Source organism: Dromiciops gliroides, chromosome 3 (assembly GCF_019393635.1).
Source record: "Dromiciops gliroides isolate mDroGli1 chromosome 3, mDroGli1.pri, whole genome shotgun sequence".
Classification (NCBI taxonomy): Eukaryota; Metazoa; Chordata; class Mammalia; order Microbiotheria; family Microbiotheriidae; genus Dromiciops; species Dromiciops gliroides.
Window position 1 is genome coordinate 168015047 of NC_057863.1, and position 26141 is coordinate 168041187.

Sequence of the window (26141 nt, forward strand, 5' to 3'; positions counted from 1 at the left end):
AAGGCTAGCTCCCTATCAACTATGCTGCCTCCATGAGAGGCAGGTTACTTACAACAACAACAAGAAGAAGAACAAAGCAAATCTCCTATAGATAATCTTTTCTATGTATGCTCTTCTCTTCCACCATGCTATCATGTATAATCCACCTTGGACTGAGGTTTCTTCAGTCCATTCCACCTCTAAACAGAAATGGGGGCTTTCAAGACAGATTTCTTATATGTCAGAGAAGGGAAAAAGAATATGCATTTAATAGTGCCTTTTATGTGCCAAATACTGTGTTAAATGCTTTTTATAAATGCCATCTCATTTGATCATATCAGAAGAAATATGTAGAAAATAAAGAACTTAACAAAATATAATTTATAAAGAAAAGAAAGGCAAAGTGATTGTTAAAAATGCACATGAAATATGAACTAGATTATGCTTTTCTTCTTTTTACAAATCTTTGGGTTTCCACTAGAGACAAAAATGGAATAAGTTATGTCAGCCAAGGAATACGTAGGTGGATAGATGTTGGGTTGCTTAATATGAAAAGTATTGTGCAACAAAATCAGGATACATCTATCTTAACTAACTGTCATCAAACATTAACACATTCAAAAACATACTTCAAGAGATAAGGACTAGAAAAGGAATAAATTTCTAGGTACCAAACTGAAGTGGTTTGATGCTTTGGTTGGCATTAATGACCTGTGGCTATCATTTTCAGAGATAGTGTGGCTTAGAAAGACAGGCTTCTAGTGAAGCTAGAACTGTGTTAAAGTCTAGACTGTTAACCTATGCTGACTATGTGATACAGGTCCACACTTTTCAGCTCTAGCAAACTCTCGAAGACATCACAGTGGGGGGGGAGGGGAAGACTTCATTGGGGGAAAAGGTGTCAACTTGAACTGACAGATGGAATTTCTTCACCTGGGAGTTTCCTAAAACAATGGAAACACAGGTCTACTTCCTATCCTATACTTTTAAGGCAACTAAGAAGACAGGGCTAAACATAAGTCATGACAATATTCAACCAAAGACAAGCATTTCTTTTGCTTGGTAGCCAATTAAGAAATTCCAGGGAAAGCATGGGACAAGGAAACAGTTAGGTGCAAAGGCAGCAAATTCTGTGAGCTTTTGGAAAATGTCCTGAATGAAGAGCACAGCATGACTTTCCAAAAGGACTGCTAGACTAGTCTGTCACTAAGAGCAAGAGTCATCACCATCTTTTCAAAACTCTACCTAGAGGGGCAGCTAGGTGGCGCAGTGGATAGAGCACCGGCCCTGGAGTCAGGAGTACCTGAGTTCAAATCCGGCCTCAGACACTTAACACTTACTAGCTGTGTGACCCTGGGCAAGTCGCTTAACCCCAATTGCCTCACTAAAAAAACAAACAAACAAAAAATTCTACCTAGAAACTTCTTCCCATGAAGCAAAAAGAATGAAGAATGAATCCACTTTGTGGATGCTTCTATGTATTTTTTTCTATTGCAATATTAAAGAATCAGTTGATGCAAGAACAAACCTTTCCATGAGGAAATGTGTGATTCAGCATTTCTTACCACTTCCCAATTTTTTAATCCCCCACCCATGTTTTATCGTTTTTTCTTTGCTAAAATGAGTAGGGTATTTTCACTTGTAAAATGCTATTCCATGTTTGTGATTTTTGTATCCATGAAAATCTCATACAAGATTCAAGTGCTAAGTTATTACTAACAAAGCATGCTTTTTAAAAAAATGTGCTCTGGTCATTTTGGACTAATGCTAATAGTTACCTTTTTGAGAGGTAAATCATAGAAAAACCAATTTAGATAGGATTATACTTCACAGCTGAAAGGACCTTGTGGGTCTTGTTTTAAAGATGGGGGCTTGCCCAATGTCACACAGATGGCAAGTATTAAAGGTGGGATTTGAGCCTAGGTCCCCTGTCTCCAAGACCCGTGCTGTGTCTCCTATATCAAACGGCCTCTAGAGTAGCAAGTTACAATTTAATCTTTTTGACCAGTTCAGTATTTCCCACAAATACCAAAGGCTACTACAGATACATTAATTCTGAAATAAAAGATAATAAGGAATGGGTTACTTTCTCTTCTAGTTTGCAGTATGCCTCATATATAATAATCTATTCTAGAAATACGTTGGGAAAGGGAAGAAGGGGAACTTAGAGGTTTTTAAAAAGTGTTTTTTTTAAAGATATTTTGATTTGAACATTCACTCAGATGCCTTTGTGACGCTTAATGCTCCAGCCATTCTCAGATGAGAGACCAGGAAGGGATGAGAGAAAAGGAAAAAGGGAAGATCTGAGTCCAAAGAGCCAACACAATGCATGTGCCTCACCTAGGTGTCAATCTCAAATGTAGAGGTAATAGTATCAATTAAGAAATAGTGAATACGGAGGATTCAGAAAACAACAAATTCCACCCTATCTTACTCATAGATTCCGCACAGTATACTTACACCTTAGAGTACTTAATTTAATCAACTTGCTTATCAGAGGCCATCATTAACTTTCTTAAAGGGCCCTAGGCCCCAGAACAAAGCCTAAAGCAAAGTACTTCCCCAAGGTTCCGCCAAACCCTACTTTCTCAGGAAGATTAAATAGTCCTGGTCATAGTAAATTGTCTGACTTTTTTCCAACTAGAAGTATGCTAAAATACATGAAATTTAGTATGGTATAATTTAGTTTACTTTATTCTCTTCCCCTATCAAACACACCTTTCGCCCCTTTCCTACCCCCTCAAAAATCCCAACAAACTCTCTAGCTAGATCCATCACTGTATTCCCTGTGCAACTAAGTTCTAAGAAATGAATTCTATTGGGGTGGAGAATCCTTTAACAGGCCCCCAAATTCTACTGCTAAAAAATTATAAAGACTCAGACTGTTGGAATATCTCATTAGGACAAGTTCTGAAATAACTGTATAAGAAAGCTGCTCATTGGCAAACTTTAAGAGATCTTGTCTTATTGCCACAGTGATCCAAACATGGTAAATTTAGCAAGAGCTTGAAAGTCAATAGTATAAAGAGATCATGCCATTATGCATGTGAGAAGGAAATTTTATTAACGACAAAAAGCCATTAATCTAAGATGAGTTGGAGTTTAAGAAGGTAACTAAATGATCAGTTTCAAGTGAAGTCAGTAAATATTTTACACAGTTGGCCTTCTAGACACAGTGAGAAGAGCTTCATCACACACAAACAAATATAAATAGAGAGAAATGCTTCTCCATTGCTTAACAAAACTGATGGAATTGGTTAAAATCCAAGTGACTGTTATTTTCTTTACTGGCAATTTTGGAAGAGAAAAAAAAAAGGAATATATGGCATATATTATCTGAGGAAGCAATATTTGTACTCTACCCTTTCCACACATAAAACCCAAACTTCTTTTCTGACTGAAACTGCTGTTAAAAAATAAAAAAACAAAAACAAAAACCCTCGGCTTTTGTATAATGATGGAAGTGTCTGGTTAAGAAAGGGTTATGGTAAAAACTTCATAATGACAGAAAAAAGCCCAACAACCAACAAACTCACGAACCTCTTGCTCATTCTACTGTCACTAATTGCATGCAATGATATTAATGACCCAGTAATTGCTAGACCAGTGGCACTGAAGTGGAAAACATCATTTTGAGGCAGAGTTCATCTCTAGGTGGTAGGACATCACCACTGACTGAGTTAATGTCTACTGACAGTTTAGAATATAACACTAGAGATGAGAAAATGTGCCCCTCTGATGGTATAATAGTTTGGATGGACATGACGTTATTTGCTTTGACCATCTAGAGACCAGCAGTAACCCCAATAAAGTGCTACTGTCTGAGTTTGCCCTATAGATGAACCTCATTCCTTTCAGGGGAGATGTTCTATACTATAACAATCTAGAGCAATTTTCCACATGTTTGCTTCAATAAAAGAATACCTTCATCTCCTCATTTTACATCAGGCACAACAAAACTGGGCTTCATTGCAAACACAAAAAGCTATTTACAATCACATAACTATCCTTCAGTAACACATAGTTTGGCACCTCTGTAATTTGATCAATTATGATACTACCGGGGGATTTGCCAAAAACAGTAGCACTTTTACTTGGCTAAGCTAGTCAGAAGTTTGATACATATGTGAATGCGCATGTGCATTTAGGGGCTGTGGTTAGGAAGATGGAGATAGTGTTTATATAAGAATTGTATTCTACAGCATCTTTCATTGATTGGAGCAGTGGAGGGTTTCACAATCTTTTAAAAAACGGCACAGGCCTCCTGAAGAAATGGAGGTGCAGATGATTAAGTCACATGGCTGAGCTCCCCAAACTGGATACTAAGATGACTGTGAGAATCCAGATCTAACAGATTGTTGTCAAAACCAGTGTAGTACTTTCTTAGGTCTTTCTCCACTATTTAAAAGTAATCATTTAATTAGTTTACCTTTTACGGGGTTAAGATCTTTTGTTAGTTACCTAATGATGGAACTACAGCCCCAACATAATATAATCATGAAAGTCATTATATGTTCATTCTCTCTCTTCACCACATAAAATTATATATAAAAATATGTATACACATTTGTGTATACACATGGATCTATGTGAGTATGTATCCCCAAATCTCTAAGTCATGTTTTATATCTGTTTTCTCTCTTCCTAATATATGAGATAGGGTAATATAGTAGATAAGATGGTTGGACTTGGAGCTATGACATTTGGGTTCAAAACCCACCACAGTTACTTTTTTTTTTTTTTTTTTAGTGAGGCAATTGGGGTTAAGTGACTTGCCCAGGGTCACACAGCTAGTAAGTGTTAAGTGTCTGAGGCCGGATTTGAACTCAGGTACGCCTGACTCCAGGGCCGGTGTTCTATCCACTGCGCCACCTAGCCGCCCCCCACAGTTACTTTTTAAGGTATGATTGATTATAAGCAGTTCACAGACTCGGTGTTGTCATTTGTAGTTTTGCTTTGTTGTTTTTTGTGTGTGTGTATGTGTTGTGTTTTTGTTTTTGTTTTTTCGGGGCAATGAGGGTTAAGTGACTTGCCCAGGGTCACACAGCTAGTAAGTGTCAAGAGTCTGAGGCTGGATTTGAACTCAAGTGCCCCTGAATCCAGGGCCGGTGCTTTATCCACTGCACTACCTAGCTGCCCCCTCAGTGTCCTCCTTTGTAAAGTGAAGGGCTAAATAAGTTTAAGTTATTATTACTACTATATTGGTATAAATATATGCCATTATCCTAAATGAAGTTCTATTTTTTAAAATGTATATGGATACATGTAAAACTTCAATTATAGGTAATACTAAGGTTTTTGGGGGGGAGAGGGACATAGCTTCTATTTAACCAATGGAGAGTTTAAACACAAACTTAAAGAGGAAAGTTTTCCTCAACTTCCTTAATTCTTTAATTCAGCTTCTTTTAATTCTTATGGAACTGCCAACTTTTACTACAGGAAACTTGGCATGAGAACTTGGATTTAGGGAACAAATATGTGTGGCTTCTTAAAATTATGTAAATATGTCTCCACATAGTAACAGATATTTTTAATGTCTTTCTACACCTTTGTTGGATATTCATTTTTAAAGCATTTTATTTTGCTTTAAACTCTGATCTCAATGATGAATATTTAAAGGCTAAGAAGAGAATGTTTCCTTTTTTGTGTTTGTACTGTATCTCCAGTATTGTTAAATCATTTATAAAGCTAAGTGAACTAAAGAAAGGCTATAGATAAATAGTAGCTTGGATATTAAATCTTATCTTATGAAATATTAAAAGTAGTTTTATTCTGAGCAATTCCTAAATAATTTTTCCTACTAAGTAATCATTCTTCATTTTCTGTCTGCTTTCACATCCATTTTACATATAACATTTTTGTTTCTCTTTGCTCACCAACCCTTCATCCTTTTAACAATCAAATGATCTTGTTCTTTCATTTGCTCCGTTTGGGAATAGAGAAGTGGTGCTTACAGATTTCCTGAGATACTACCCCCTTCTGGCTTTAAACAAGATAAACCATCACAACTACTAGGTAAAGCCAGTGACTGAGAACTAATGCCATCAATTTATTTTTAGCCATATTCTCTTCCAAGTTCTGTGTGGTCACAGACAAAAATCCCATTGGTTCACAATTCCATTAAGCCCTCAGGCCACAGACTTGGTTTAGCCACTTGGAATTATGCAGGCATTAAGATTTTCCTTCTCTAATAACATAACTTTTATGAGCTTTATTTATATTCAGCTCAGTAAGGACTAAGTAGTTTTGCTGGTACACACCCTTTTGAGTGCCTCTATCCAAGTCAGAAAGTGACTTTCAGACTATCACTTTACATTAAGAAATGATAGACATAGTTTATCTAATATTCTGACAGAGGGGAATATCTGGATAGTAATGTATTTCCTGGCCAGTCACATCAACAAGACAGCTTCTAAACACTTTTTAAAAAAAAAGATCTATAGGAGACATTTCAAACTACATTAGACTACTCCTAAATTTTCAATAGATATAGTTTTCTTTACGTAAGGGGATTCACAAAAACATCTAACACTATTGCTAGAAGGAGTATGATTTCACATATCTGGAGATTCCTCCCTGTCTGTCTCTTGTAGGTATTAAAAAGGATCGGCTAACATGCTTGGGCAATACCAAGTACCAAAGGATTCAACTGAGTGTTTCTTAGTAACAGGAAACAGAGGAGAAAAGTACTTTATAATAAATAACCAAAGAAGATGAGTAAGGGAGGCCTTATAATTAGGTCATAAGTTATTGAAACTTACAAACGCCTTCATGTTTTATTTTATAGATGGTTTTTAAATGAGCAATTACAGGTTTACCGATCCACCTTCCCTGGGCCCTCTAGCTTTTGCAAAAGGACAATCTTTGATTCTACAGAATATATCACACTGCTTAAGCCACAAAGTCAGTGGAATAACAGACTCCTAGGATGTGGAGGTCATTTACAAAAGTGGCACATTTTAAGTATAAAAAGTTAATAGTGGGGGTAGCTAGGTGGCGCAGTGGATAAAGCACTGGCCCTGGATTCAGGAGGACCTGAGTTCAAATCTGAACTCAGACACTTGACACTTACTAGCTGTGTGACCCTGGGCAAGTCACTTAACTCTCATTGCCTTGCAAAAAAAAAAAGTTAATAGTAACACCTGGCAGTTACATAGTCTGTTAAGGTCTGTAAAGGATTTCATATTATCTTGCTTGAGACTCATTGCAACACTCTGAGGTAGGAGTTATTATTATCCCCATTTTACAAATGAAGAAAGTAAGGCTGAGGGAGGTTAAATGATTGGTCTGGGTTCACAGAGCAAGTGAGTGTCTCTGAAGGGGGATCTGAACTTCAGTTTTCCTGACTTCTGGTCTAGGGCTTTATGTACTGTGCCACCCAGCTGTGTCTGTTAAAAGGATCTACAAATGATCCATCTGTTAACAACAACATGTATATTTTACTTCTAACTACAACTGAAACAGTTACTATTTCCTTATCTAGCTACCTCTTCTCATCAAATGTGGCTATATGAAATGGTGGAAGAATATTTAACCACAAAATATATGGAGTAGGGGTTTGGGATTTTTTATTTTGGACAAAGTGTATAATCATTTTATTCAGACATATGACTATACCTCTATAAATCATACAAAACAAGAAAATCTGAAAGGTTAAGTTCTTAAAGTCTGATTATTTGGGAAAGAGGTTACAGAGTATTTTTAGCACACAAGAAAAGTTAATTCATACATACTTAACAAGGAGAAAGGGAATTTAAATGCTCTCCTCTTTTGGTCTTAATACTTTAAACATACTATTGTATCCTTTTAATCATTTTCATTCATTTTGCCATTCCGAATAGAAAATAAATAAACTTCTAAGCTTCTTCTGAATCCTACCAATTTTATGAGCTGGTGTGAAATACCTATTCTGGAGAACAGAACCAATAAATGTCTTTAGAATGTCTTATTCATTTGGGCAGTAGTGTTTCTTAAAGAATGTTTTACTAGGGCATGGAATGTTGCACTGTGGCTCTGGGAAATACCACACCCATGTATGAATTTACTGGGCACACCTCAGCATATACTTTATAAGAAAATAAAGTTCTTAATCAAACATAATCTTTAGGGCCTGACTTTTTACACTATTCTTTGGGATCAGGAACTTGGTGGTTTCTGACAAGACAGTGCAGCAAATGTAGAGGTGTCTAAAGCCCATATAAAGCTAAACCAAGATCTGTTCTCTTAATAGTGATTTCTTTGTCCACCCAACAGCTTTGTCACAGCTATTATTCACCAACTTAAAAAAAAATTTAAACTAATAAAGTGGCTTCTACTTTTTATGCAACCTCTGACTCATGTGATGTTGGTCATAAAATGAAAACTTCTTTATAATCCTTTCACATGTACTTTGCCTGGATCTTTCAGAAGGCTGGATGGCCAATCCTCAAACCCATGAAAGGGTGGGTGTCCAGGATTGCCAAATCATCAAAATGCTGATTCATTCAGCTCTGGCTTACCTCCTTGGAACACAAAATTCAAACCAGGCATGCAGTGTCCAAAAAGAAGGTCATGGCATAGTTATAAATGAAGACACCAAATTTTCCTAGAAATACTTTGCCAATATTAATTTGAGCACTCATTAAATCAAAAGGGATTTGCTTGCCCTTGGGAGATGGGCTGCATATTATGAACCACAAGTAGTTTCTTTTTCACAACTAACATGACGTCCAAAAGAAAAACGATTACATAGTTGTATAAAATTAGTATTGTTGTTTTAAATTCAATGAACATATCTTATTCTATTTAAGAGTAGGGGATCCTTGTAGGACCAAAGAGTAATAAAGTACTTCTTCAAATTCAAAGACACCATAGTGTATATATAATTGAATGTATATTAAAATTATGTAAATAATTTAAGACTAAAGCCAATTATTTGGGCAAGTCATTTGATAAAATTGACATTAAATGTTTTTTAAATCCCATATATTCCATTTTGCTGGATGTCAAAGCAAATGTTCTTCTAATGTAAGTCATGATAATGAGGCTCCACATAGTTTCTGTAAGGCAGTCTAGTCTGATAGACACCTTGTAAGTCTAAAAGTATAATTTCAACTACTAAACAAGATTTGCCTTTATCTCTTCAAAATGGTTAACTCTGTTTTAACACTTTAAATCAGAGATCTTAATTATTATGGGCCAGAAAAAGTTTTATAATTTCACTGGAAAATTTAAAAAAACCTTCAGGTTTGATTTACATTTCATTTGGGAGTCATTACATACTGACTTGATAAATCAATTCATACTTTGGATTAACCCCAAATCATGCTAATCATATTCTCCTTCAAGCTCATTTCTCTTCCTTTCTCCATTGTAAAGAGAGAACAATCCTCTTCATTCTTATGGCATTTACAAGCTCGTTAATATCAGGAATCATATATATATATGTAACTCCTCTTTTCATAATGCTGAATATATTAAGTAGTATTTGAATGAATTAATTAATAAAAGATAAATAAAGATAAATAAAAGTCTGCCTACTTCTAAAACGAAGAGTATTTATTCTCTAAGCATCACAAAAGGATTGGTAGAATAATACCATTTTGTTAGTGTCCTAATATCAGAAGTAATAATTTAAAAACTTTAAAACACCTTGGTTTCTGTGGAAATTTCTTATCTTTAAATTCTTCCATTGCCTTGGAAGATTATTAAAAGGCAAGAGAATGAGCATTTAGATTTAGACTAGAGGTTTAAGTTGTTTTCCATTCTGTACCCCTTTTTCTGTTAATGTGACACCTACATAAAAATCAGTTCTGTGGGGCCCTAGAAGAATTAGCTCCTAGATTTTCTCTATTGTACCAGAACAGGACTCAACAAATTCATGATATCTAGAAATCTCATGTCGCCTAAGCTCCCTTCAACAATGTGTACATATACAGATTTTAAGGTTAAAATTTAGTCATAAATATACTGAAATTAGACATTCAAAATATCATATATGAACACAGTTCTTTCTGGAAGTAGAAGAAAGGATGTATCAATAATGGGCAATGGACATTCTCAACATCCATCAGCTAGACCTCTTGGGACCCCGAGGGCTAGAAGAACATATTGGAGAGATACATTTCCAAACGTATCAGGGCTCCACTGAGACCAGTTATAAACCACATCTCATTGTGTGTGGATACCCTGCTACAGTTTTTCTCCACACAGGCCCCCACCAAAACCACATACAAATGTTTGCAGAATAGATGAATGAATTTTAATGTCTTCTGCTATTATGACTGATCTACTTTGTAGTATTTTTCCCAAGGCAGCATTTATACATCTGAATTTATTCAAATTCAACTAAATCCAGTGTAGTAAAGATATTATATTATGCACTAGAGTTACTAGGAAACAGTCCTATCTCCCCTCCACCCATCCAAAGCAGTGAAACTGAGTCAGACGTGTACCCATAGTAACAGCTTCTGCTTTCCAACCCTTCTCTGTTAACGTCTTCCAACTCACACAATTGTCCATTTTTAGTAATGGATGACGGCACCTTCTTCCCTCCTCTCCTAAATTTGCTTGCTCAAAAGAAAGATGGAGGCTCAAAGCTTGCCCCTTCTTTTGTGATAGTTCTACCTACCTATGTCATTGAATGTTAGAGGTGGAGGGAGATGGCATTCTTATTTAGGGCAAAATCTCAATCTTTACTAAGGTTAAATTTCGAGATTAGTTGCAGTGAGATGCTAAAGCCTCCACCTCTTTCTCCTTTTTCCACCTCTCTTTTTCACTTCTCTGTCTGCATGGGAAATGCATTAAATTTAATGCATGAAATGCATTAAAATGCATAAAATTAAATGCATTAAAATACTTGCTCACTTGAAAGCACTTTTTAATGAGGCTTCCCTGTGAAATTACTGTCATTCCTTCATTTTGTGACTGATTTCTACATCCAGAACAAATTTTTGAGATCTGCCTTAAAACTCTAGTACTTCTTTCTGTAAAGTAGTAGTTCTCACAGTCTTATGAAGATAACAGTGAGACGGGGGAAAAAACCATAAGAGAATATAACTTTTGGTTGCTTTATCTTCTTGGTAAACTTCACAGCCCAAAATATCTTTTCTAATTATTTGACATTCATGTACTAAGGAATGCACAAACAAACCTTCAGTTCTTTAAACTTGTTTTTATGACCCCCCCCCCCAGGTTAAGAAATAATGAAGGGGCAGCTAGGTGGTGCAGTGGATAAAGCACCAGTCCTGGATTCAGGAGTACCTGAGTTCAAATCTGGCCTCAGACACTTGACACTCACTAGCTGTATGATCCTGGGCAAGTCACTTAACCCCCATTGCCCCGCAAAAAAACAAACAAACAAAACAAAAAGAAATAATGAAGCCACACTATTACATCATTTTTAAATAGTAAGTTGTCTATTGCCAACCATTCAGATACCACCACTGAATCATAAAATGTGTGTGTGTGTGTGTGTGTGTGTGTGTGTGTGTGTGTGTGTAGTTCCTATTACCTAATAGCTCAATCTAAGATACCGATTCAGCAACTGAAATACCATTTATCTAACTGGAACCTCATTTTCACCATATTGCTAAAAATTGTGCGACAATACACACTTTCCCAGACACATGGTTGAACTAACTTTATCTACTTGAAAGACTCCCAACTCAGCCATCTATGTGACTTTGGTTAAGATGTTTAACCTCTATGGATCTATTTCTTCATCAAGCAAAATAAAGGGGGTTAGACTAGATCATGTCTAAGGTCTTTTAATAGCTCTAAATCCTATGACTCTCTAAGTAACATTTTGTGTAATTCATAATTGTAGATCTCTTATGAAATAATAAGGCTAATTGAAAGGGTTATCTACCTCAACTAAAAATGGCCTACAATGATATTGTTCATTTATTATGACTCAAAGGTCAATTAGAGAACAGTATAAATGTTGCTTTAAAGTTCTAGGGATTTTAAAAAAGAATCAGAGTATGGGGCAGCTAGGTGGGGCAGTGGATAGAGCACCGGCCCTGGAGTCAGGAGTACCTGAGTTCAAATCCAGCCTCAGACACTTAACGCACACTTACTAGCTGTGTGACCCTGGGCAAGTCACTTAACCCCAATTGCCTCACTAAAAAAAAAAAGAATCAGAGTAATCATGAAGATCATTTCACTCAATATTAAGTCCTCTACATGATTGTTAAACATTGAGAACAAAGCCATTATTTATCCATATTTTCTCCTCAACCTATAATATAGTGCCTTAACACCAAAGTGGGAACTAATTACCTGTTTGTTGAATGAATAAATGAATGAATTGTAATGTCCACTATGGTAAGTACTCTGCTCTAGGCTATTTACCCTAAGGCAGCATTTTTTTAAAAACTTCGAATTTATTCAAATATAGCACCTTTTGGAATAGTAAAGGATATGACACTGTACATCTAAACCACTTAACTTCCAAAAAGTCTTATTCTACTACCTTGCCAAAAACAAACTGAACCAGGTTCCAAATTGTCAGAGAACTAACAAATCTCAGTTCTGTAGCATTAGTATTTTTACTTACACAGTAACTATATCTTACTTTAAAAAATTATCCCTTAATGTTATTTTTCTACATTTCCTTCTTAACCTGATTATATCACCCCTTAGATTCATTTTCATTTTCTTTTATCACAATTATCCCTTTACTTACAATATCACTTCGTCCCCTTTTATTTTATGTGACTTGTTCTGAATGTATCATTCTGAATTAACTTGGTTTAAAGCTGATTTGTAGTATCTCTAGCATTCCAGGTTCACAGAAGAGGCCAAGAGACAAAAACTACACAACAATTTGAAGGCAATTTTAGTACTGCTTTCAATTTCAGCTGTAAAATGTTTTGATGCTTTTGCTTTGATCACAATAAAATGCATTAGGAAATATCTGTTATTTGCCACGATTGTTCCAGTAGAAATGAGAATAACATCCAGCAGAGTATTAACTTAGTGTAGTAAAATGTGGTAGCCTAGTGGAATGAGAAAGCCAACAACAGTTTCCAAATTGCAAAAAGGAGTTTAAATACTGAGGGATTCTGATCCAATATCCTCTATTTTAGAAGCATTATAATACAAAAAAGAGAGAAGCATTGTGGAGTAGCAGATAAGGAGCCAATCTCAAAGCAGAGAAGACCTGGGTTCAAGTCCTGTCTGAGACATCCTATGTGACCCTAGGCCAAGTCATTTATGCATTGGTAAAAGGAATTTCCTTACTCAATTGTTCCCTATTACAATGAAATCACAGGTCTGGTCCCTATCCCTTTAATATAAATAGAACCTTGTACACAGTAACTGCTTAATGAATATTTGTTGATTTGATCAAAAGATTTACTAGGAGTTGAGAATAAAGACCTATGTAAATTTAAAATTTAAATAATTATGTGTACCTGTCAAACCAAAAATATTTTCAATATTGTAGGAATCCCCCCCCTCCTCCAATTCCCCCAATGTATCTGGATAACTACATCATTCCACTTTATCAAAACCTGATTCAAATTCTGACCTTCTGATACTATATTCTTATACAGGAGAGTGCCTTCCTGACTTCAGTACCCAATTAATACATGTTGATTTTATTAAGGAGCTGCAGAGTTATTCATTGTATTAATTAAAACATTAATAAAAGCAGTATCCAACCTGACCCAAGGATTTGAACATTCATACTCTGTGTAATCTCTTAAAGATTGCTCCATACGCGGTACTGCTGCCATTTCTGAGTTCCTATCATTTGCACCATTTGTGTATAATTCTCCTACTATGGTACACTATTTGGACTAAGGCCCAAAGTGTGTCAACAAAAATGAAATTATCTTAATGCCTTAACTCTAGCTCTCCATACATATCGAATATCTTAAGCTGGTTTTAACTAGAAGATAATCATGATGATCACGGTCAGAAACAACCACAAAGTCTAAGACAAAGTTCCACATTTTTTTCGAAGACGATATTATTCGTGTGGACTACAACTGTCACAGATTCATAAACAATCATTAAAATGGATTTTGTTAGTCAGAAAGCAAAAATATATGAATGTTTCAAGTGGCTACTAGTTATTAGGCAAACCCCTTTCTCATTTTATGCATGTATACACACAGTCTTTAACTAGAAATATACATATGTGCATTTAGCCAATATTATTATTATACTGTAATAAACAGAATTGAACTTCAAAGTAAGCATCTGAATGTCGACATCCTCAATGAAATAGATTTACCAAGAAATCATTTTAAGAAAAAGTTTAAAAGGATACAAACCCATTCAGCTTATCTTTACTTTAATATTTAATAAAATAAAGCAGTAACAATATTTGTACTTTATACTTACATATAATGTAATAATCTTTGTTTTTTTGAAATTCTAAACCCCAGAGGTTAGGGCTGAATTCTTGAAACTTGATGGTAAATTTAACGTCTTGGTCTGGCTTGGCACAGTTGAGCAGAGGTGTGTTTTCCTTTTTAATAGTGCATTTATCTGCTTGGTCTTTTTCAACCATATAGACTTTATAATATTCATACTGGCCAACAGTTTTAGAGTCCACCTTTGGGCAGATTATATCCAGTTTGTCTCCTATCTGTGGGTATAGTACCAGTCCTTGTCCAGGTAGAAATCTAAAAGAACCAAAAACAGAAAAGAGATGACATTTGAGTTGAACTTAATAGCAATACTGCATAATGCAATATTTCTAAAATTTCTCATTTGGCAGTTCTATGCCCTTAATAACCAAATTTGTCCTACACCACATCACCCTACCATGGGATTGTCTACTACTAAGGTCTTAAGGATCAAGCTTTAGAGGGGTGGAGGGGGAGAGGAGTAAATACACCCTTTAAGAGAAGTAGTGTGTTCTGTCCTGCTGTAATTATTTAACCACCCCCTCAGTCATAAGGTTTCAGTAGTTCTTTGTTTAACTCTGCAAGAAATTTTCCTTCATGGTGAGTCAGACCTTCCCACCTGTTTATTTTGTATGTGTGTATGTGTGTTTAAACGAATTGGCAGCTTTCGTGTATTGGGAATTCCATACAAAGATCTCATCAATCTCAGAGAACAGTGGATGTACTAACACTTTGTTGTCCTGTTATTTTCCATTTGCTGTTGATGTTAATTAACAGACAAGTTTCATCAAGAATGTTTCAAATTACTTATCATAATTAGTCAGTCACTGATCAAACAATAGGTTTTTTATATACTGAACAAAAGAAATGTCTTACAAACCCATAAAAGATAACTAGAAATAATTAGTTGTAATATTGATTCAGCTGCAAGATGAAGGGCACTCCTCCTGGACAGCCAACAGCCACTGTCCTTCTCTACTAATCTTTTTTTTTTTTTTTTTGAGATGTATTTGCTCCAATTACTGCTTAGAAGCAACGCTTTGGAATGAAGGCTACTGATACAATATCCCCTAATGCCTGAAGCTAAAAGCTTCCCGCCCGCCCCTCTTTCTCTTTCAGGCCCTCCATGCTGCTGAAAGATCTTTCTTTGAGAAGCTGAAACAAGAGCTTCCTAATGAACATCCTTCTACAACTGCTAACATTAAACAACACACTTAGAAATCCCAGCTCATTCGTAGGCAGCCAAGCCTGCAGGCTCATTAAAATATTAAAGCCTGAGAACAAAGCCCTAGGTTCTGAATCCTTCCAATACAATCCTTTATTTAACTGAAGAAGCCCACCAGCCATGATTATTATTGGGTCATCATTCACTGGTGAATATGAAAAAAAAATATGGTTTAACACCCCCCAATTTCAAATCCATATGGGGACTTGCTTGGTCCCATAAGCTTATGATTTATACTAATGAATGGCATTAATTTTCTCTGTAAGTGTGAAGCAGCATGTAACATGACAAAGAGAAATTTAATTACAGGTTTATTTTTTTTAAATGCCATTTTATGGCAGGAAAAATGTATGTTGTATACTATAGGATGCCATTCTCCCTTGGGCTTTTTTCATTTTAGAGCTAAAAAAACCCCCAAAAACCCAATAACCCATTTTCCTCTTTAATGGCCTCCTTTGTAGCTTGGGCATGAACATTACATTCATATTGCTCAGAAGTAAACCAGAAACGAATCTAAGATAAAAGCCTTCCTTAATGCAAAAATCAAAATGTCCATTTGGTTATTATGTCATTGTTATACTAGAAGTGTCAATTAGAAACAACTTTTTAGTTGTACCCACAATTAACCCATGGTTTTTCCAGAAATGTTGATGACATAGTTCATCACAGTATCTTCTCTAACAGTTTTTGTTGTTGTTGTATATATAGTATTTTCTTTGGAGAAATCAACAAACTCAGTCCCCTCTCGTTGACTACTTGTGATGGTGTCCCAAATAAGTTTTCTTAAGAGGGACCTGAGAGATCATTTAGTTTATGCCTTTGTATTTTACAAATGAAGAACCTGAGTCTTACAGAAATAAGGGACTTATCCTTAATAAGGGTAGTAAATAGCAAAACTTGGATTTGAGCCCTAGTTCCTTTATCCCACACCCAGCACTCTCCCCAACGCCACACTGCTCCATAGCTTTGACGTTCATTGTTCTGCCTGTATATTAGGAATCCACCTAATTTCATCTGTTCTGTAAATGAAACAGCAGTCTGTCTACCACTAAACTTTCCCTCTGAAATCTAGCTCCTCGTAGTATTAATAATAATAATAATAAGTGCCAGGCACGGTACTAAGCACTTTGCAATTATTATCTCACTTGATTCTCACAAGTGGGGGTAGGAAGAGTAGGTGCGCATTATTACTCCCATTTTACTTTTGAGGAAACTGAGGCAAACAGAGGTTAAGTGATATCCAGGGTCACACAACTAGTAAGTGTCCAAGGCTCAATTTGAATTCAGATTTTCCTGACTTCAGGCCCAGCACTCTATCCACTGCACCACCTTCTAATTAAGTATGATACCTGACTACAAACTCAAACTACTTAAGATAGACATAAAACTATTCTCTACATATCCATTCTCTTGTGTTGTTTGACCAATAACCTACTTCTCAAGTAGCAAGAGGCATGGAAAATACCACTAAGCTTTCTTTCACTTTACATTAGCAAAATTCCATTATTTCCTTTCTGACTCCCCTAAAGTTGCCCTTTCCTCTCAATCACTGGAACCACACACACTACGCTTTTGTATGCTTTTCTGAGAAGGGGTCCACAGGCTTCAAAGGGACTACAAAGGGAGTTCGTGACACATGAGGTCTATGATCTTTTCACAGACCACAGTCCATTTCTAAATGACACTTGCCTTACTCCCCCCCCCCTTTTTTTTATTCATTCAGGAAACTCTAGAACTACCTATTTCTTTATGAGAATTTTCCTGAGTAAGTGAAGAGGTGCTTTCCTCCTCCAGAATATGTAGGCTCATACCTCCTGTGAGTTGCTGTATTATCTACTAGACAAACTGTGGTTTCCTTTTTTTAAGTTTAAGCTACAGTTATACTAAGAAAGCATAATGAAGAACTAAAGAAATTATCTAAGTAATTTGAGGGTTTTAAAAATTGCTTTTAAACTTTGATCATTTTTTTCCTTTTTAAAGTTTTATTGATGTGTGTTGCTTTAATATTACAAACATTTACAGATCACTCCCACTTCTTGAAAAGTCTCTTGTAAACAAGCAAAACAGTTAAGTAAAACAAATAATACAGTGACCTCATATGAAAGTACATGAAACTTTCCACATCTGTAATACCCTGCCACTTTTTTTGTGGGGCAATGAGGGTTAAGTGACTTGGCCAAGGTCACACAGCTAGTAAGTGTCAAGTGTCAAGTGTTTGAACTCAGGTCCTCCTGAATCCAGGGCCAGTACTTTATCCATTGCAGTGCCACCTAACAGCCCCCCACTTTTTTTAATGAACAGAAACTTGTTTTCTCTCTTTCCCACTATATCCCATCAGAAAAAAAGGAAAAAAAATCCTGTAACAAAGTCATCAAGAAAAATAAATTCCTTCAATCTATGTATACAAATGTATGTCTTATTCTGAAGCCTAAATCTATCACCTCTCTGTAATGATTTCAATCACATATATTTTGGAGAAAGCATTGGGGAGGAGAAGGGGAGCATTCCTACCTAGTATCATCTAAATAACTGCCTCAATTTTCTAATTCATTCTGCAAAGGTAAACCCAGACTTGATTCATAATTTATTAAATTCACCTATTCAATATTTGTAGAGCATCACTCAGTTTTTTAAAAAATAAGCCCACACAGGGTTAAGAGCACATCTACTTATCTATCTTTACATAGGGTCCAACATGTGAAACCAAGAGCTTGATAATTTTTAAAAGTAATAATAATTGTAATCATGAAAATTAATAAAGCCAACATCAATTTACATTTTAAAAGGCATAAAAGTAATGTTTTAATATATCAATTATCGGGGGCAGCTAGGTGGCGCAGTAGATAAAGCACCAGCTCTGGATTCAGGAGAACCTGAGTTCAAATTTGACCTCAGACACTTGACACTTACTAGCTGTGTGACCCTGGGCAAGTCATTTAATCCTCATTGCCCTGCAAAAAAAAATTATATATATATATATATATATATATATATATATAAATTATCCAGTGTAGCACTCAAAACTGAAAAGTATGTCATTACGCACTTCTTTCATTTACGGTTGGAGAAACTGGGCAACAGTTTAGTATGCTTGTCTAAAGTAGTAATTAAACAATTCAGTCAAAAAAATTAGTAATTTATCTACCATTTACCAGTAAGATAAGATCCAATATCTTATACTAAATAGTTCACAGTTTTACAAAGTATTAAAAATCTAACCAATCACAAATTTCCATAAGAAAACTAGCCCACTTGCTTATTATACCAAAGGTATATCAGAGAAACACATAATCTCAGAGTTTGAATGACTTGAGAGGTCATCTAATCCACCTAGTACAAGGACAAAGAATTGGGAACTCAGACCTGAGCCAACTCATTTTTTTTTTTGAATGGCTCTAATGGTTAGGAAATTTTCTTGTAGATCAAGTCCATAAATGAGAATTCTCATGCACTGAAAAATAAGTAATTTCTCAATAGAAAGAGTCTATGGTTGTTATAAGACTAAAGCAGACTTTTCTTATTCCTTTTCCAAAATTCAATCTACTATACATGAAAAATAGTTTTAAATTAAATATCGACCTATCCACTGAATGTAGATCTCTTTTCCAGATGAATCTGTATACCCAACAAGAATATATATTGTATAGAAACAAGGAAGCTGAGTAACAGTACAGCAAAAGAGCAGGAACTAAGCCACCATCCTAAAAATCATCATCAACAACAGCAACAAATATTAAATGACTACTATTTAATAAATTTCAACATTTATTAAGCACCTAGTAAGTGCAAAGCATAATTCTAGTAGTTGAACAATTAGGGCAAGGAAATTCATGAACAATTATGTATGGGAGAGAGAGAGAATAAAATAAATGCACAACCATTGTGAGGGAAACATTAAGATGGTCATAGAATCATGCTGAAGGCAATAAGATGTGCTAGAACCCAGGTTTCCTGATTCTCAGATCAAGGGTTTTCCCCACAATATCTCACTTTCTCCTGGCTCTCTTCTATCGGGGGTAAAACACGCAGAAATGCTACAAAGTAGAGATGGGTGATGCTGGTAACTAAATGCTGTAGGAAAGAGAAGGAATGATCATCTGGGATGGCAGTTATCAAGGAAAGCCAAACTTGTTGATAAAATCTGAGTTGTACCTGAAGGATAGTAGACTTACAAAAGGTTGAATTGGGGAGGGAAGGCAGTCTAGGCCGCAGGAGAAGTTTGGTAGAACACTACAAGATTTAGGAGATAGTAAGGAGAAAGGATCTAAAATGGAGTTTAAGGCCTATAATCTCCTTCATCTATTTATAGCACATGTACATAACGAAGAAAGCTACAAAATCAGTGACAAGTATGATAAAGTAAGTTTAGCCCAGAGTCCCTCCTTTGTGAACTGTCCTGTCTATGCTGCTTAGTCTTAAATTCAGCATTTTTTTTTAAATTGCTTTCAATTTTGGGGTATTTAAAAAATGCACCTTTAAAGCTGTAAAAGGAAGTCAAGCAAAGTGAAGAGAAAGGAAATATGCCACAAGGGCTCACAAGTGTCACATTAAGAGCCATGGGGTGTAAAGCTTCTAGCCGAGTGCACATCAGCTGTGCCTAAAGCCCTGAGGCTTCTCTTAAGGTAGACATCTGAGACCATGGGGCCATAAAAAATTCCCACTAGGTATGTATACCTAGCTCCCCAGGGGCATATAACCCCAAAGCATGAATAAGCAGACTAACTACATGGTTTTCTTTTTTACACAAAATTATAATTGATATACAAAAGCAAACAATCTCTGTTTACCAGTGAGGGAAGTTGAATACAGAGGCACATAATAATAATGGTATACATTTCTTAATAATAAAGCTATTTTAAAACATAACAAAGTTATGGGTCCTTGTGTTCTTAGCATGTTATTAATGGGGTCCTTAATGTTACTATAGGTCTGTTCTAGGGTTCAAAATTAAGCCTGCTATAATGAAAAAGTAGCCCTTGAGGCTAGTCACTGACCAATGATCAAATCTTTTTTTTTTTTTTGCACAGGGCAATGAGGGTTAAGTGACTTGTCCAGGGTCACACAGCTAGTAAGTGTCAAGTGTCTGAGGCTGGATTTGAACTCAAGTCCTCCTGAATCCAGGGCCCATGCTTTATCCACTGTGCCACCTAACTGCCCCTAGCCAATAATCAGATCTTAAATGCTATGTTTATATATAAGATCTCAAGCTGAAAGGGACTTCAAGAGTGTACCTAGTCTGATTGTTTCATTTTCTAGATGATGATTTTGCTGCACAAAATCACACAGGTATCAGACCCAGGATTCAAACCCACATCCTGACTCCAAATCTTTTGCTCCTTTTACTGTGCTAGTTATGTGATCACAGGCAAGTTACTGTTTCTGAGTCTGTTTCCTTATCTGTAAAATAAAGATAATAATATTTGTACTACCTATCTCCCAGAGTGGTTATAAGGAAAGAAAGTACTTCGTAAAAAATTAAAATGCATTATACATGGGAACTTTAATTATTTGTTATTGTGTTTTGCCACTTAAGAATCATATGTCATATTATTATATTTTTTGAAGCTTAAGATTTTACAGTGTAAAGTAGTTCATTGGCTTCTTATATTAACTTTGGAAGAAAAAAAAGTATGATAAGCCCAATGACAGCGCACTGTACTAAATTGATAGGACATATCTGCATTCTCCAGGCTAAATGTGAATTTCCTCTAAGAGATGACACTGTTGATCTTATTTCCAAAATAACAAGGTATGACCCTTTTGTAATACTGCTTCTTACTTCTGTGCTTATGGATATGACTAACACTTTCCTTACAGGCTTCCTTGGCTATAGGTTTATTGTCTATCTGCAGTTGTTATATTTGAGGGGACATGATCTGATCTGTGTATTAACAAGCCATATCATGAACAAATTCTATTGTACTATAAAAACCTGGTAACCAGAAAACTGGAAATGACAATCCTTACCGTAATTCACCAAAATAAAAACCTGATAAATAAAATTAAATAATTTATAAAAACTGGCCAGTTATTGAAACAGGAAAAATACCAAAAATAAATCCCTGTCTCTGCACTAGCTGTTCCTCACTCCTGGAGTGCCCTACCCTCTAACCTCTACCTCATGGTCTCCCTCACTTCCTTCAAGACTGTTTAAATCACACCTTCTGCATGAGGCCTTTTCCAGCTGCTAGTGCCTTTCTTTGAGATGAGCCTACTCCAATGCCAAATGTATGTGTACATACACACACACAAGTGGATGGTAGATAATATATATTTGTGTTCATATATACACATATACAGGCATGCAATTTATATGTCCTTATAGAGATATCTGTCCATCTATCCATCCATCCATCCATCCATCCATCCATCCATCCATCCATCCATCCATCCATCCATCCATCCACCTATCCATCCATCTCCCCTGTTAGACTGTGAGCTCTTTGAAGACAGGGATCTTTTTTTTCCCTTACTTTGTAGGCACTGCATTAAAAGCACAGTCCCTGGTACATAGTAAGCACTAAACAAATGTTTGTCGAGTGACTAAAATTTATATCGTCCTTCAAGATTTACAAAGCCTTTTATAGACATGATCTCATTCTGACCACCATCACCCCCAACAACCCTGTGAAGCAGGTGATATTATTCTTGCCATTCTACAGAAAAGAGATGCTGTCCACAGCAACTACTTGGTCAGTCATACAGCTAGTAAGCCTCTATGGGGAAATATGGAATCCAAGTCTTTCTGAATGTTAGTCCAGTGTTGTTATCCAGTATATTAGGTTGTCTCTCTAAGCATGACCTAAGCAACACAGTACCACCTTTCTCCTCTTATCCTTGTTCTTATTGGAGATGAGTAGGGCTTTGTAACTGAAACCATATCTCTGAATGGGACAACCATGGAACTCAGGTTCCACATCCAAAATCAGAAAGGGCAAAAAGGATCTATGAAAAAATCACTCCATAGACAGGGAGGACTATTTGTCCTGCCTCCCATCTCCCCAAACACACATGACCAATTAGGCCCTTAAACATTTGTTCAGACTAAACCAGTAAAGACAGAAGCATTAATCTAGTGCCCACTTGGATGTAGCAGTAAACACTGTGAATTAATTACAGCTTCATAGATCTAGAAATAGGAGGGATTTTAGAGATCATTTCATCCACCCTCTCCTCATTTTACAGATTAAAAACTTAAGGCTCAGAGAAGTTAAATAACTGGATAGAGATCATATAGGCAGTAAGTATGAGAGCCAGGATTTAAAGTCAAGTTGTGACTACAAATTCATCACTCTTTTCACATGGTTACATTACTCGAGAGTTTAATAAGAGAGGCAACTTATACTCACAAAAGGAAGCCATGTTAAAAAGCAAGATGTAAACAAGGGTAAATTAATGTAGTGTAAATTACATACATAAATACTGAAGTAACACTAGGTAAAGGCTTATAAGCAGTGCCACTAAATAATAATGGAATAACAAACTTCTTTAGCCGGCCATTCAAACTTAACTGACTGGGAAAGGCACCTCCTCACAACTGGAGAGAAACAGGGATGGTGTTTCTAGGGAACAAATTACAAGAACATCTTCCTTTAAAGAGGCCAGTTTTGGGGGGCAGCTATGTGGCATAGTGGATAAAGCACCAGCCCTGGATTCAGGAGGACCTGAGTTAAAATCTGGCTTCAGACATTTGACACTTACTAGCTGTGTGACCCTGGGCAAGTCACTTAAACCCCAATGCTGGCAAAAAAAAAAATAGTTAAAGAGGCCAAGTTTCTCAGCTCTCCAACTATTTCTCTGTTTAATGCTATTCACATAAAACCCTTTTCAAAATAAAATTATTTATATGTATGTATATTTATGGCATGTAGCATTTACCTATGAAAAAAGGGCCCTATTAATTATATAATAGGATGAAAGGAAACAGAATCATACATTCTTGTTGCGATGAAAAATATTTAAAAGCAAATGAAATATGTCATTGTGCTTTATCAGCACTACTTCTAATTTATTCAGCAGAACTTGGTTCTTAACCTATAAAAAAATTTGGCAGACTTCTATAACACAATACACAATAAAAACTAATTCTAATCTCAAGTCTGGTATCCTAAAATCAATGAAATATTTAAACACGTTATGAAAATAGGTTTTTTGGCGATTAAATTTCAAAATCCAAATTGTATTTTATTAGAATTGATTTTAAGTCATTTATAAATATTTCCTCTATTACAATATCAAAATGCTTTTGCCCAGGTTTCTTGACATCATTCAACTCCTATTTTTTCATTGGGTACCAGGGAAAATCCCAGATTTTTGTAGAATAAATAATGCATTTTAAATATTGCACAATTCAGATTTTCAAGACAATTGTTTTTGTTACGTTAATTAAAAAAAAATACCCATATGGTATGTATTTTCAAAGAGACACACACTAATGTATGCTTCAACTTTTCAGTATTCAGTGGATCTTAAGAATAATTACATAGAATACTGAGAATGTCTGTGCATTTTTCAAGTTTGGGGTGCTATTATTTGGGCTGCAATTTAATGCCACAAAATTACACCCTTACTTAGTAAGATTAGTCTACAAATTCCTGGAACCAAAAAAGACATGATAATGTGCAGCACTAGTTGTTCTTAATTGATTTGATGTGTTTGATCTTTATATTCTCTGAAGATATGAGTCGGGTAACATTTCTAGGAATCTGAATCCTCACTCATGCACTTCACAACTCTAGGCACTGAAAACCAGAAATATATCCAGTCACGGATTTATTCATTAGCAACCTGTATATGTATTAAACACACTTCTAGTTGACTGTGTTTCAGGAGAAATGTAATTATTTCCTAAAATATTTTCATTTTTCTTTCCTTTCTCAATTATTCGTCACCAATGCCAGGGGCCCCAGGGAAGAACCCAACCTTTATAAACAATTCCAAAATTTCTGAATGAGAAAACCCTCTGGAGGTTCACTGCAACTGGCTATTATTTTTCCCTAGTTAACTCTTGATAAATGATGCATGTTGCTGTGGATCAAAGCCCAACTCTTGACCTATGACATTACCACACACTTTGGTACTTCAACTAGAAACCTCAAACTTATAAGTTTTGTTTTGTTCTGGTTTTTCTGTAGAGATGTAGTTACATTAATACAGGAAGAAAAGGAGCCCTATGTTCATTGGAACTACAGATTTCTTTAGGGAACATTTTAAGTAGTTGGGAACTACATCAATATTCCTGAAAAAGGATTTGGATCCATACTTCCAATTTGATGGCCCATTTCCTATATAGGGAAGATATTATGTTTTGCATTGATTTAAATGCTAGAATGCTTAGTGATGCATTCTCTAAATGCCAAAAAGAGTAAAAAAAAATTCATTTGAAAATGACTAAATAAGATCAGAGACCCAAGTATCACTATAGCCGTCTGTATTGGCTATAAAAAGAACCCTTGAAAAAATATTTCCATTTTTGTGGACAGCCCTTTACCGCCCCCTTTTGCACTCTAACATTAGAACAGGTTTCTGCAGATAGAGTGAAAGCAAGAGAGACAGTGGGGTGTAGTTATGGGGTATTAGGTTTATACTGAATTAAGTTACCAGATCCGACTCTTAGAGCATCAGGCAATTACCTTAAAGCCTCTAGCAACCAGCAGTACTAGATCTTCTTCTTGGCTTTAAACTGCCAAGAAGGAAGGCAGAAATTGGAAGCTTTTACTGCCATTGTCTATATATATCTGTATGTGAGTTGGGACAATTGCCTGTTTTCACAGGTGCCCCTTCTTCTAAAACAAAGATCATCTGCAACTTGAACCTAGTTTATTCAAGGAAAAGAAAAAGGGTAAATTGGGGATTTGATTTCGTTTGGGACATTAAAGTGTTATGAATCTCAACACTAAAAGGGTGAGGTGTGTGTGTGTGTGTGTGTGTGTGTGTGTGCGCGCGCGCGCGCGCGCGCGCATTTCAAGCTTCACACCAACAGCAAGCACAATCTCCGTATCCACCCCCACCCCCCAAGGAAAGATGAGAACCTCAGAGAATCAAATGCACTGTAAGCATATGGGCCAAAAACCAGTTCAGCAACTCTCCAATGCAGTTACGAATGTACATGTCATATGTATACATTTGAGAAAAGTAATAAATCTACAGTCCAGAGGCCAGTTATTTACAAAATACTAATTCATAATGACAGAGCCAGAGGGCTCTCTCCTTGCTCCAATAACCTAAACTTCCATTTGACAGAGTCCATGTGCTATTGTGTACACTTACATTTAAACTTAATCCATTTCCCTCTGTCATTCTACAATTACTGTACAAGTCACAATAATATTAAATTTCACTGCCTACAGCAGTGCACAATCGAACCTTTACTGTAATGAAAACTGACTCCCTTTGATATTAATGCTGGTGTTTTTCCTTATTTATCACACAATGCTTAAAAAACCTGATGCTAAATTAAAGCTTTATTTTTAAAATGCTGCTAAGAAGATTATAATAGTTTTTCCCCCTTCTCCCAGAAAAAAATCCAATTATTTATTGAGTTTTTCTTTATGTGGGTCTTGATTACACTGTAATAAAAACCTGTTCCACAAGGA

General features: G+C 35.8%; 1 protein-coding gene across 2 annotated transcripts in view; it reads right to left on the bottom strand.

Annotated features, from left to right (window-relative positions):
- EFNB2 (ephrin B2) overlaps positions 1–26141 on the bottom strand; it is a 55318-nt gene that overhangs the window by 12857 nt on the left and 16320 nt on the right. For both annotated transcript variants that reach the window (XM_043997343.1, XM_043997342.1), the window contains exon 2: positions 14314–14597. In XM_043997343.1, the coding sequence (XP_043853278.1) occupies positions 14314–14597 (284 nt within the window). The remainder of the gene's footprint in view (positions 1–14313; positions 14598–26141) is intronic.